Below are 13831 nucleotides of genomic sequence, written 5' to 3' on the forward strand. Positions count from 1 at the left end.
TTTTGTTTTGATGGATACCACAGATAATATTTTCCACTAATTAACATTACATTTCTTCAGCAGGAGAACATCAGGGATGTAGTGGTGGATAAGAATCCAAGCACCAGTGTTAAAACTTGACTGCCCTCAAAAGAGTTTTTTCCCTACCCTGTCCAATAATTTTATAAATTCTACAAATAAGCAGGAATATCCCAAACATGGTGATCAAGGAACTCTATCAGCCCATGTTTTAAGTTTATCTATGCTTGTCCACAGGTGATTTAATTAGTACCTCAGTCAAATAGATTGAAACATCTGTGCTGCACCCTGGATAGCTTTAAAACTTGGCGCATTAGGGTGTTTTGATGACTGCATTTGAAAAACTCTGCTCTATAGCCTTGGGGAGAGAGACACACAAAAGTAATTGAAGTATGTAACACAAATAGATGTAGAAAACTACTTTAAAGTACACATCCAGACAAAGTAAGAAATACTTTAATTACAAAATTCATACGAAAGTGTCTAATATATGAAGATTACAAATTGCCCAGAAAAAAAAAAAGCTACCGCATTATAATCTGTTAACCAACATACACTGAAAGGTTGTAGTCTGTATATCCAACATACAGAAGCTATAATATATTCATTAATAAATAAATAGGGTTTTTTCTAAAAAGCCTATACATTATTGCCGACTTGTAAAATAACTTTGCATCAAGTTAAAAGTTGCTGCCGTTTTAACAAAAAGATGCCTTGGTAAGTTTACAGCTTCCCAGCACTGAACCAATTCCGATTTAGGAAATGTATCAAGAAACTTTATTTAAAAATATATATTGAAATTGGCAAGTGTAATAAGTGCCTGTGCTGGAATGAAATGTACAAGAGAATCTATATATACACACACAAAACAAATCTCTACTAGAAGCACCAGTTTGTGGTAAATATGTGACTTGTTGACAACAGGATTAAGATTATATACACACACATGATACCAGTATCATTCTGGTAGCTGCAGATTGGGAAGACTTTTTTTACTTTACATATTATACAGGTAGCATACTGTAGCTTCTAGTCTACTATTCTTTTGTAGAATAGCAGATAGGGAGTGGACGTGGACTGAGTACTTGGGGAAATTGTGGACAAGAAGTCTCTTTCCTCTGTTACTTTAACCTCAGAATCATCAAATAGAAGCCATTTCCCCTCGTATTCCTTCAGACTTTGCAACACATACAGAATAGACTTAGAGTCAAGATTATCAGCAGAAACTTGCCCTTTTTGGTCGGGTTCAGAATTGTTCTCGAGGCTGGTGGCCGATAAACCTTTATCTTCTACAGTAGTGCTTGGAACAGTCTCGGCTTTTGGCGTTTTGGGTGCAGGCAGCTGCTCAAAATCAGATTTATTTTTTTGCCCACCCAGGAGACCCACCGTGTCAGTCTTCTTGTTACCTTTGGTGTTAGACGCCACATTTGCACCATTTCGAAAGGAGACTTCAGGGTCATAGCTTTCATCAGAAGTTCGGGCTTCCTCTTCCGTTAATGGCTCAGTTTTAACTATGCCATGAGGGTCTACAGGAGCTTTCACCTGGTCAAGTTCAAGATTACTGAGGTTACCAAGTTTAACATACGCTGTATAGTGTCCACTGCTTATGGTCACTCCACTGTGCATGACCACTGCAAAAAGACCGTAAAGGTCCGAGGATGGCTTGGTGCTCCATTCCTCAAGGGACAACTGTAACGGCGTTAACAAGGGAGTGTTTACTTTGGAGAGTCCTCCATAACAGTCAAACCTATAAAAAGACATTTACATGGTCAGAGAGATGTTCACACAGCTGTAGTCATATAGTTAAAACCTCTAGTGTAAAACAAAAATTAAGAACTTAGTTGTACGTTAACTAACTGTCAACAACAAAAGGAACCGAAACAAGTAAAACATTTTTTAAAATGTTCAGCATAAGAAAAAGTCCCTGAAAAGGATATGGCTAAGAAGCCATGCAACGTAGCAGAAGACATGGAGCAAGCTTAGGTACAAAATGTGTTATATGCATTTTGCCAAATTAAATTATTCAGCATGTAGAATATATCGACTTGCCACCGACAGTGTCATGCCCTCTTTCCAAATGCACCATGCCTGCGCCCTAGTGGGAGCACTGTGCACCCATGGCTCCTCTTCCCAGTGTGTGCCGATCAGCCAGTCCAGGGGCACCACGATCAAAGCTCAGTGCCGGTGAGTACCAGGCAGATAGAGAGGAGCAGCCACTGGGGATACACGGTAGAACAGTTTTCCAGTGACAATCTGGCTCCGATATTGATCTGATTGAACTTCTCAAAACCATTTTGAATACCTATTTTGCATTTGAAGAGGATTACCTCCAAGCAATGGGCACTGCAATGGTACCAACCTATACCATCTCCTTTATGTATGACTTTAATCCAAGGGGGTTATTTTCCTCAATTGCTTTAAAGAGGTAGGTTACACAGCTTTATCAGCGTCAGACCTCGTGCTCCAGTTGTTCATATTCTATGCATTGCAGTATTTACACTGTGAGCACTCAGGATTTCAGGGAAGATGCTCTGCACATATTATTGCTTTCTTTTCACAACACTGTATTACTACCAGCTGATTGTTTTGTTATTCAAACTTTATAGCTTTATACGTTTTTATGCTAAAACTTCGGGTAATATTTTGGTTGTCAGTATGACAGCTTCTGCCCAAAGATAGACTTCTCTGTCTCGATACAAGCGTAGTGATTCACAGCCATGATCCAATCAGCGTGCTTCTATATGTTTGCAGGAAAACCTTGTACACATTATATAGAACTAGAAAATCATTCTATCTTCAGACAGTAAGAGTCTTGACGACAGATATTCGAAGCCTTCTAAAGCAATTACTATTTCTCTGACGTCCTAGTGGATGCTGGGAACTCCGTAAGGACCATGGGGAATAGACGGGCTCCGCAGGAGACTGGGCACTCTAAGAAAATAATTAGGACTACTGGTGTGCACTGGCTCCTCCCTCTATGCCCCTCCTCCAGACCTCAGTTAGAATCTGTGCCCAGCTCGAGCTGGTTGCACACTAGGGGCTCTCCTGAGCTCTTAGTAAAGAATTTATTAGGTTTTTTTATTTTCAGTGAGATCTGCTGGCAACAGACTCACTGCTACGAGGGACTTAGGGGAGAGAAGCGAACCTACCTGCTTGCAGCTAGCTTGGGCTTCTAGGCTACTGGACACCATTAGCTCCAGAGGGATCGAACACAGGCCCAGCCTCGGTCGTCCGGAGCCGTGCCGCCGTCCCCCTTGCAGAGCCAGAAGACGGAAGATTCCGAGGAGAAAATCGGCGGCTGAAGACTCCGGTCTTCATTAAGGTAGCGCACAGCACTGCAGCTGTGCGCCATTGCTCCCCATGCACACCACATACTCCGGTCACTGATGTGTGCAGGGCGCTGGGGGGGGCCACCCTGGGCTGCAATTAGATTACCTTGAAAATGGCAAAAAAAAAAACACATAATATAGTCTAATACACTATATATGTGTAAAAATCCCCTGCCATAATATTAATATAAAGAGCGAGAGAAGCCCGCCGAAAAAGGGGCGGGGCTATCTCCCTCAGCACACTGGCGCCATTTTCTCTTCACCGCTCCGCTGGAAGACAGCTCCCCAGGCTCTCCCCTGCAGTTTCCAGGCTCAATAGGGTAAAAAAGAGAGAGGGGCACTAAATTTAGGCGCAATACTGTGCATTATAGCTGCTATAGGGAAAATCACTTTGTGTAGTGTAAATCCCTGTGTTATATAGCGCTGTGGTGTGTGCTGGCATACTCTCTGTCTCCCCAAAGGACTTTGTGGGGTCCTGTCCTCAGTCAGAGCATTCCCTGTGTGTGTGCGGTGTGTCGGTACGGCTGTGTCGACATGTTTGATGAGGAGGCTTATGTGGAGGCGGAGCAGGTGCCGATAAATGTGATGTCAGCCCCTGCGGGGTCGACACCAGAGTGGATGGATATGTGGAAGGTATTAACCGACAGTGTCAACTCCTTACATAAAAGGCTGGATGACGTAACAGCCGTGGGACAGCCGGCATCTCAGCCAGTGCCTGCCCAGGCGTCTCAAAGGCCATCAGGGGCTCAAAAACGTCCGCTACTTCAGATGGCAGACACAGATGTCGACACGGAGTCTGACTCCAGTGTCGACGAGGATGAGACATATACACAATCCACAAGGGGCATCCGTTGCATGATTACGGCAATAAAAAATGTGTTGCACATTTCTGACATTAACCCAAGTACCACTAAAAAGGGTATTATGTTTGGGGAGAAAAAGCAACCAGTGGTTTTTCCCCCATCAGATGAGTTGAATGAAGTGTGTGAAGAAGCGAGGGCTTCCCCCAATAAGAAACTAGTGATTTCTAAAAAGTTACTGATGGCGTACCCTTTCCCGCCAGAGGACAGGTTACGCTGGGAGACATCCCCGAGGGTGGATAAAGCGCTCACACGCTTGTCAAAAAAGGTGGCACTGCCGTCTCAGGATACGGCCGCCTTAAAGGAGCCTGCGGATAGAAAGCAGGAGGCTATCCTGAAGTCTGTATATACACACTCAGGTACTATACTGAGACCTGCTATTGCTTCAGCATGGATGTGCAGTGCTGCAGCAGCGTGGTCTGATTCCCTGTCTGATAACATTGATTCCCTTGACAGGGACGCTATATTGCTAACCATAGAGCATATTAAAGACGTAGTCTTATCTATGAGAGATGCACAGAGGGATATTTGCCGGCTGGCATCTAGAATAAATGCAATGTCCATCTCTGCCAGGAGAGTATTATGGACTCGGCAGTGGACAGGTGATGCGGATTCTAAAAGGCACATGGAGGTTTTACCTTACAAGGATGAGGAACTGTTTGGGGATGGTCTCTCGGACCTCATTTCCACAGCAACAGCTGGGAAGTCGACATTTTTACCTCAGGTTCCCTCACAGCCTAAGAAAGCACCGTATTATCAGGTACAGTCCTTTCGGCCCCAGAAAGGCAAGCGGGTTAAAGGCGCGTCCTTTCTGCCCAGAGGCAGGGGTAGAGGGAAAAAGTTGCACCATACAGCCAGTTCCCAACAAAAATCCTCCCCTGCTTCAGCTAAATCCTCCGCATGACGCTGGGGCTCCACTGGTGGAGCCAGGTGCGGTGGGGGCCCGTCTCCGGAACTTCAGCGACCGGTGGGCTCGCTCACGGGTGGATCCCTGGATTCTACATGTAGTATCTCAGGGGTACAAGCTGGAATTCGAGACGTCTCCCCCCCCCCGCCGTTTCCTCAAATCTGCCTTGCCAGCCACTCCCCAGGACAGGGAGGTAGTACTGGCGGCAATTCACAAGCTGTACCTCCAGCAGGTGATAATAAAAGTTCCCCTCCTTCAACAGGGAAGGGGTTACTATTCCACAATGTTTGTGGTACCGAAACCAGACGGTTCGGTGAGACCCATTCTAAATTTGAAATCCTTGAACACTTATATAAGGAGGTTCAAGTTCAAAATGGAATCGCTCAGGGCGGTTATTGCAAGCCTGGAAGAAGGGGATTACATGGTATCACTGGACATCAAGGATGCTTACCTGCATGTCCCCATTTACCCACCTCACCAGGTGTACCTCCGTTTTGTGGTACAAGACTGCCATTACCAATTCCAGACGTTGCCGTTTGGTCTGTCCACGGCACCGAGGGTATTTACCAAAGTAATGGCCGAAATGAGGATACTCCTTCGAAAAAAGGGAGGTATAATAATCCCATACTTGGACGATCTCCTTATAAAGGCGAGGTCCAGGGAGCAGTTGTTGGTCGGAGTAGCACTCTCAGGAAGTGCTACAACAGCACGGCTGGATTCTGAATATTCCAAAGTCGCAGCTGGTTCCTACGACGCGTCTGCTGTTCCTGGGTATGATTCTGGACACAGAACAGAAAAAGGTGTTTCTCCCGGAGGAGAAGGCCAAGGAGTTGTCATCTCTGGTCAGAGACCTCCTAAAACCAAAACAGGTGTCGGTGCATCACTGCAAGCGAATCCTGGGAAAGATGGTAGCTTCTTACGAGGCAATTCCATTCGGCAGATTTCATGCAAGGATTTTTCAGTGGGATCTGTTAGACAAGTGGCCCGGATCGCATCTTCAGATGCATCGGCTGATCACCCTGTCCCCGAGAGCCAGGGTGTCTCTGCTGTGGTGGCTGCAGAGTGCTCATCTTCTCGAGGGCCGCAGATTCGGCATACAGGACTGGGTCCTGGTGACCACGGATGCAAGCCTCCGAGGTTGGGGGGCAGTCACTCAGGGAAGAAACTTCCAAGGACAATGGTCGAGTCAGGAGGCTTCCCTACACATAAATATTCTGGAACTGAGGGCCATTTACAATGCCCTAAGTCAGGCAAGACCCCTGCTTCAAAACCAGCCGGTGCTGATTCAGTCAGACAACATCACGGCGGTCGCCCATGTAAACCGACAGGGCGGCACAAGAAGCAGGATGGCGATGGCAGAAGCCACGAGGATTCTCCGATGGGCGGAAAATCATGCGATAGCACTGTCAGCAGTGTTTATTCCGGGAGTGGACAACTGGGAAGCAGACTTCCTCAGCAGGAACGACCTCCACCCGGGAGAGTGGGGACTTCATCCAGAAGTCTTCCAACTGATTGTACACCGTTGGGAAAGGCCACAGGTGGACATGATGGCGTCCCGCCTAAACAAAAAGTTAAAGATATTGCGCCAGGTCAAGGGACCCTCAAGCAATAGCTGTGGACGCTCTAGTGACACCGTGGGTGTACCAGTCGGTTTATGTGTTCCCTCCTCTTCCTCTCATACCAAAGGTGCTGAGGATAAGAAGAAACATATTTTCGCCATATGCGGTGATAATGCTTTGCTGTCACATCTTTCCTAGCTTTTATCAGCGTAGGAATGACTTCAACCGGAATGCCCTTTTCCATCAGGATCCGGCGTTCAACCGCCATGCCGTCAAACGCAGCCGCGATAAGTCTTGGAACAGACAGGGCCCCTGCTGTAGCAGGTCCTGTCTGAGAGGCAGAGGCCAAGGGTCCTCCGATATCATTTCTTGCAGTTCCGGGTACCAAGTCCGTCTTGGCCAATCCGGAACGATGAGTATAGTTCTTACTCCTCTCTTTCTTGGTGTGAGGCTATGAAGGCCCCCACAGAAGAATTTCAGCTGGGTCGTTTTCTGCACTTCCTACAGTCAGGACTGACTATTGGCCTAAAATTGGGTTCCATTAAAGTCCAGATTTCGGCCCTGTCTATTTTCTTCCAAAAAGAACTGGCTTCACTGCCTGAAGTTCAGACGTTTGTAGAGAGTGCTGCACATTCAGCCCCCTTTTGTGCCCCCGGTGGCACCTTGGGATCTCAACGTTGTGTTGGATTTCCTAAAATCACATTGGTTTGAGCCACTTCAGACCGTGGAATTAAAGTATCTCACGTGGAAAGTGGTCATGGTTTTGGCCTTGGCTTCAGCTAGGCGGGTGTCAGGGGCTTTTACAGGACAAAGCCGCCAATTCTATCTGATCTTCCATATGGACAGAGCAGAATTGAGGACGCGTCCCCAATTCCTCCCTAAGGTGGTATCAGTGTTTCATTTGAACCAACCTATTGTGGTGCCTGCGGCTACTGGGGACTTGGAGGCCTCCAAGTTGCTGGATGTAGTCCGGGCCCTAAAAATAGGATTTTGGTACTTACCAGGTAAATCCTTTTCTTTGAATCCATAGGGGGCACTGGAGTACTCTTGGGATATGGACGGGCGTAGCCGAACAAAGGCACTGAATATTCAAATTTAGGACTCTCCCCCCCCTCCATATCCCCAAGTACCTCAGTGTACTTTGCCAGTGTTTTTTACTGAGCGAACAGGATATAGAGAGGTTGACAATGGAGAATCCCTATAACATAACGGACAACCACAAAGTTGATCCGTAACCTTATTGTCAACTAAACAGTTGACACCTTAACCGATAGAACCTTATAATTTGAGCCAATCGGTGAAAATGTGTTACCATAAGCTCCTTTGAGCTTAATACCCCCCAAGTAAAATTTGTTCACTAAGCTCCCTTGAGCTTAAAACAACCCAGGTAAAACTGCTCTGGGTGGGCGTCCAGTGCCCCCTATGGATTCAAAGAAAAGGATTTACCTGGTAAGTACCAAAATCCTATTTTCTTTATCATCCACTAGGGGTCACTGGAGTACTCTTGGGACGTACCAAAGCTTCCCTCGTGGGCGGGAGAGCTGTTTGATACTTGTAACAGTAGGCAGCCAAAGCTAAATGCTGATGGCGCCACCATTTATAACGTATAAACGTGCACAAACGTGGTGCACTGAAGGCTATGTAGCCGCGTCGTAGACGCTCCACGACCCGTTGGGTCTGACATTCCCACAGAACCTGTGGGATGAACTATTACTGACGTAGGCGATTGTAACTTAGCCTTAAAGTAAGTCTGACTTGTAGTCATTATTATCCAACTGGATAATGTCTGCTGAGAAACTGGCTAACCCCAGTTTGCAGTATCATATAGAACAAACAACATATTCATATCACGTACTGTAGACGTTTGGTACATATATAAACGCGTAATGCGTGTACCACATTCCGAATTCTAGAATGTGCTGTCCCCACAGGAACCACTATTGGTATATTGATGTGAAGAATACGAAAGCGGATTTCGTCCGAAGATCTGCTTTGTCATGAGAAACTCAAATACGGTGGCTTGGAATACAAGGCACCCAAATATGAAAACAAAACCCTTGCCGAAGCCAAGGCTAGAAGAAAAATGTTTTCCAAAGTGAGAAACTTAATTCTCATTTGTTGTAAAGGTTCAAAAAATATGAAACTTAATTTCCCTTTGTTGAAAGGGTTCCAAAATATGAAAACTGTAATAAATCTGATCCCAACCTCAAATCGCCTGGCGTTGTAGGTGGGATAAATAGAGTCTGAACTTTGGTGACACCTTGTAGAAAGATATTTACAGACGCAAATAGAGGCAAACGTCTTTGAAAATACGTTTACCACACAGATACCTGCACTGTTAGTGCAGATGAACGCAGTTTTCCATCCCATCCCGTTTAACAGAATACGGGTACTTGAAGTATGATGTTGGAAACTTCCGAGGTTTACAACCTATGTAAGCACACGAAATTTTTTAATAATGAGCTGCCTTAAGCGGCTTACTATTTCGTTACATGGTTGGTATAACCGATACTGTAATGCTCTATTTTTTTAAGAGGGCGGTCTTATGGAACGCTTCACGAATTTGCGTGTCATCCTTGCGCAGGGGCCATGCTAATCTTCTCTGTATCGTTCCAATTTTAGTATATGTGCTGCCGAAGCGAGCACTGAACCCTCATCCCGTCAACTGCAGCTGCGGTACATAGATAATAGGTACATAGGTAACTATGGGTAAAAGAACGTTCCCTGATGTAACAGGTTGGACGTATTATGAGCGGGCCAAGATCGTGTGCAAGTATTCCTTGAAAATTCGAGAAGCAAACTTCTCCGAAACCCATGAGATACCACCAGTATGACTGTGACGAACTGTCTTCTGATCCGTTTTGGCAACGAAGAGAGAAGCGGAAAATGGTGGAGCCAGATACACGATGCTGAATGACCCCATGAATGTGATGTACACATACTGAGCTTTTGTAATTGTGGCGAGATGCCATCATGTATACTTGAGGGTAACCCCCTTCTGTGGACTCACATATGAAACACCTCTGGATTTAATGTCCAGTTTTCAAGATCCAAACCCTGACGGGTGAGATCGTATGTCTAACAGATGTCCACTCACGGATTGATCTCTTGACATTTTCACATAATGGCGTTCTGAGCCATTGAAGATTTGAGTTACCTGCCGCATTGCCATGCGGCTTCTTGGTTCTCACTGGTTGTTGAGTATGCAACTGCCGTTGCTTTGTTTGACTGCTTAAGGGCAGCGTGAGCCAGGCATGAAAAACAAAATTACATGAAACTCACGGTTGTTCCTCTCCACAGAAATCTTTAGTAAAAAGCGAAAGATTTATTCGTTCTGAAGAGAAACCAGAGTCTATCCCTGGTCAGACTGAAAGCGAATCCTTTATTGCATTGTAAAATGCACAGAGTTCTAGGACATGTATCGACAGCCATCTGTCGTGTTTTAGAACCTTTGCGCTGATTGTAACTACAAATCCTGACTCTCTGCGACTGTCGTCCAGAGTATATGCACCCTTGTCCCTCTGTGGGAAACGCGAGTGAAGGGTGGGGACCTAAATTGAAAACACATCTTTATTCTTAATAGGTGAATACACCAATGTACCGCTAGTGTGCGTGTTTTGCACTAATTACTAGATGTACCTTCTTGCTGGTGTAGTAGGTAAAAGTCTTTGATTTACCGTATTTGTAATCTTACCTAGGAATTGACATCGTTTAGACAGAATTAGATGCGATTGTTTTCGAACTTGATCTGCTATCGCAGTATACCTTAATAGCGCAAGTTAGAGGAACTTTGTTAATACATAGTTCGTATGTGAGATGAGCTATCATCCCATCATCACATTGGTAAATACCGGAAGCGATAAGCAACGGTCGACATGAAGATCAAATGCAATTATGCAATTTTGTGGCTCCAATAAGCAAATACTAACTGCAGAAAATCCATTTTCTAACTGTAGTAAATGACTTGCTTATTGATATAGCAACGGAGCTGTTTGGTTTTGCTCAAACAGAGGGGAATAAGTAACTTGGCGTACTATTGCCTGGGTTTATAAGCCAGCAAAGAGTAAATGATCACCTGCCAAACCCTTCGACAGAAGCAGTTTTGTACTTTAAGCTGTAAATAGCTGAGACATATATGAGTTGAAGTCATGAAACCTCTCAAATGTAACATGTAAAGACACGCTTCCACAATTGTAAAAGAGGTCATCAAACCACTGGTTTGCTGACTGTAACGTCCTGTCGTTACAAGGCGTGACTAAAAACACCGTGACAAGTATACTGTATGCGCTAATGGCTGAATATCATCAAGGGATAAAATGCCGTTACAAGCATATCAAATTTAGGAGCAAACAAGCTCTGGCCTTGTCGCGTTTACTAGCGACAATGAAAATAACCGGCGTTAGCAGAAGCTTTACAGATATACTCTGCAGCTTCTTTTAACAGTGATCGGCATGGTTTCATACATAGCTTCTAGTGACCCAAATGTATCCTGGGTTTTTATAATGTTTGACAGAAACGCATCTACCAATGGCGGATCGCATTCTTTTGGAAACGATTATGTATGATTGTCCAAAACCCCGCACTATCTGAGTGCTGGAGTAATGTACCGTTCTTACTCGTAGTTATTGGTGTGAGATTTGACCTATAATCGTGCATTAAATTATAAGACCAGTGAAATAAACCCTCTGGTACCCAAAGGGAAATTGGCCCTTTGGAAAAAAACTGTCTTTTGTTAGAGCTGGCGGAGTAACTCCGAGACTCCGATTACCGCTCTTTTAATTTGAATTGCCACTGTAATATTTTTAAAAGTATTTTTAGTCTGCACTAGAGCCTTATTCGCTATGTAGACAGACAACATAATTGGCAACAGACAGACACTTGCCCGATTATATGGCACACATATATATATATATATATATATATATATATATATATATATATATATATATATATATATATATATATGTTATTGCTGAACAGCATATTTATATGAAACTCATGGTTGTTTCTCTGTACGGAAATCTTTAGGAAACTAAAGTGTTCTTTATGTGAAAAGCAGTTCACCTGGGCATATGAAACCCGAACCAAATTCCTATTAACACCCCTGCGCCTTCTGGTGGCTTAAAGATGTAGGGCAGGAATGTTCTAGAATTATCCTGAACAAAAAATTCCCACTAACACCCCTGCGCCTCCTTGTGGAGCAGAGGTGTATGGCCGGAATGTATAACTGGAAAAACAGCAATGATTGAAATGGCCGTCATGCCATGCTTTTACAGAAAATCACAGTACAGTTACCTGCTGCAGTTTTAATATAGGCTTAATAGCCTATTATACAGATTATACAGTGATAATACAGGTGTATGTAAAATACATGCATTTAGTTAGCCTCTATTAATATGAACACTGCCTGCAGTGTTATTATCTTGCAGTCTTAACAGAAAAGAACAGAAAACATGATTAAACCTGCAATAGGCTATGCCCCTGATAGGCCATTGCTAGGCCAAGCCTCATATATATATTATATATATAAAATGTACTTAACCATATAATCACAGTTGATACTGATATTATACACAGTTGTGCTAGCAAACAGCTTCATTATATATTATATATATAAAATTTACTTAACCATATAATCACAGTTGATACTGATATTATACACAGTTGTGCTAGCAAACAGCTTCATTATATATTATATATATAAAATTTACTTATTATATATATAAATTGTGCTGAAACATATAATTTCCTGATATTATAGCCCATGACTTTAAAATTGCTGCACTGCTTGTGATAGTTTGAGCAGCCTATCTTTAACCCATGCAGCCTTCTGCTGCTGCTATGGGCATTACTCCCCCTCCCCCCCCCTGCCTCCCCATGTTACCTTACGGGGATCGGGTGCAGGGAAAGGAGGAAAGCGCTGTATATAGCGCCGGGGAGCCGTCCGGAAGAGCGGGCGGCGGCGGCGCCTTCCTACAGCCGTACACAGTCTCCCTGTGTCCGGCCTCAGCGGCGTGCGGTGACTGGAAGAGCGGCCGGCGTCCGTGAGTGACGTGTGGCCGCTCGTTAGCACACGGGTAATCTCGGCGGCGCCTGTGCCGGGGCATCAGCGTAGTGAGAGCGGCCGGCGTCTGAGTGACGTGCGGCCGCTCTGCGCATCGTTCAGGAAGACCTTCAGCGGCGTGTTCAGCGGCTATGGACATTTCTACAGTATAACACTCACACACAGCAGGGCGGCAGCGTGAGCTGACCGCCCTGACACTCATACCTTGTGCCGCCTTCTCTTGGCTGTGACGAGCTTCTCTGTGCAAGCTCCGTTTCAGCCTCCAGCATCTCATCTAGGCTGTTTCTTCCAGCTCTTTGTCTCATCCTGGCTGTGACGGAGCTTCTTTCTGTAAGCTCCGTTCAGTTTGCAGGAGACAGTGGCTGCCTGTGGCTGCTCTTTGTGAGGACCGACACGCCATGCGCTTGCTTATAGCGCCTGTGGCTGTGAGGGTGCTCTTTGTGAGGACCGACACGCCATCCGCTGCCTCGCAGCGGCACCATCCCGGACCCATGTTTTTCCATAAACTGGGACGGGAAGTGTAAAAATTAAAAATAAAAATCTTCTGAAATGTGGCCTTGCCACAAGCCGATGTTCATCTGTGAGCACCGAAAAAACACTGGCAAAGTACACTGAGGTACTTGGGGATATGGAGGGGGGGGAGAGTCCTAAATTTGAATATTCAGTGCCTTTGTTCGGCTACGCCCGTCCATATCCCAAGAGTACTCCAGTGACCCCTAGTGGATGATAAAGAAAATCTGTTTCCAGGACGGCTAGAGTCAGAAAGACTGACTCGCTGTTTATCCTGCATGCACCCAACAAGCTGGGTGCTCCTGCTTCTAAGCAGACTACTGCTCGCTGGATCTACTCCATGATTCAACTTTGCACATTCTGCGGCTGGACTGCCGCATCCTAAATCAGTCAAAGCCCATTCCACGAGGAAGGTGGGCTCTTCTTGGGCGGCTGCCCGAGGGGTCTCGGCTTTACAACTTTGCCGAGCTGCTACCTGGTCGGGATCAAACACGTTTGCAAAATTCTACAAGTTTGATACCCTGGCTGAGGAGGACCTTGAGTTTGCTCATTCGGTGCTGCAGAGTCATCCGCACTCTCCCGCC

At 45.2% G+C, this 13831-nt stretch overlaps 1 protein-coding gene and 2 non-coding genes across 4 annotated transcripts in view; all 3 read right to left on the reverse strand.

The window, feature by feature from the left end:
- Positions 1–772: 772 nt before the first annotated feature.
- USP1 (ubiquitin specific peptidase 1) overlaps positions 773–13831 on the reverse strand; it is a 38868-nt gene continuing 25809 nt past the window's right edge. The window contains exon 9 of one of the 2 annotated variants that reach the window (XM_063939214.1): positions 773–1765. In XM_063939214.1, the coding sequence (XP_063795284.1) occupies positions 1048–1765 (718 nt within the window). In that variant the 3' untranslated portion in view covers positions 773–1047. The remainder of the gene's footprint in view (positions 1766–13831) is intronic. The other variant, XM_063939215.1, reaches the window with a different exon arrangement.
- LOC134959555 (U6 spliceosomal RNA) lies at positions 9213–9319 on the reverse strand. The gene has a single exon (XR_010187570.1). It is a non-coding gene; the product is annotated as a U6 spliceosomal RNA (small nuclear RNA).
- Positions 9913–10027, reverse strand: LOC134959505 (U5 spliceosomal RNA). The gene has a single exon (XR_010187535.1). It is a non-coding gene; the product is annotated as a U5 spliceosomal RNA (small nuclear RNA).

Source organism: Pseudophryne corroboree, chromosome 9, assembly GCF_028390025.1.
Source record: "Pseudophryne corroboree isolate aPseCor3 chromosome 9, aPseCor3.hap2, whole genome shotgun sequence".
Classification (NCBI taxonomy): domain Eukaryota; kingdom Metazoa; phylum Chordata; class Amphibia; order Anura; family Myobatrachidae; genus Pseudophryne; species Pseudophryne corroboree.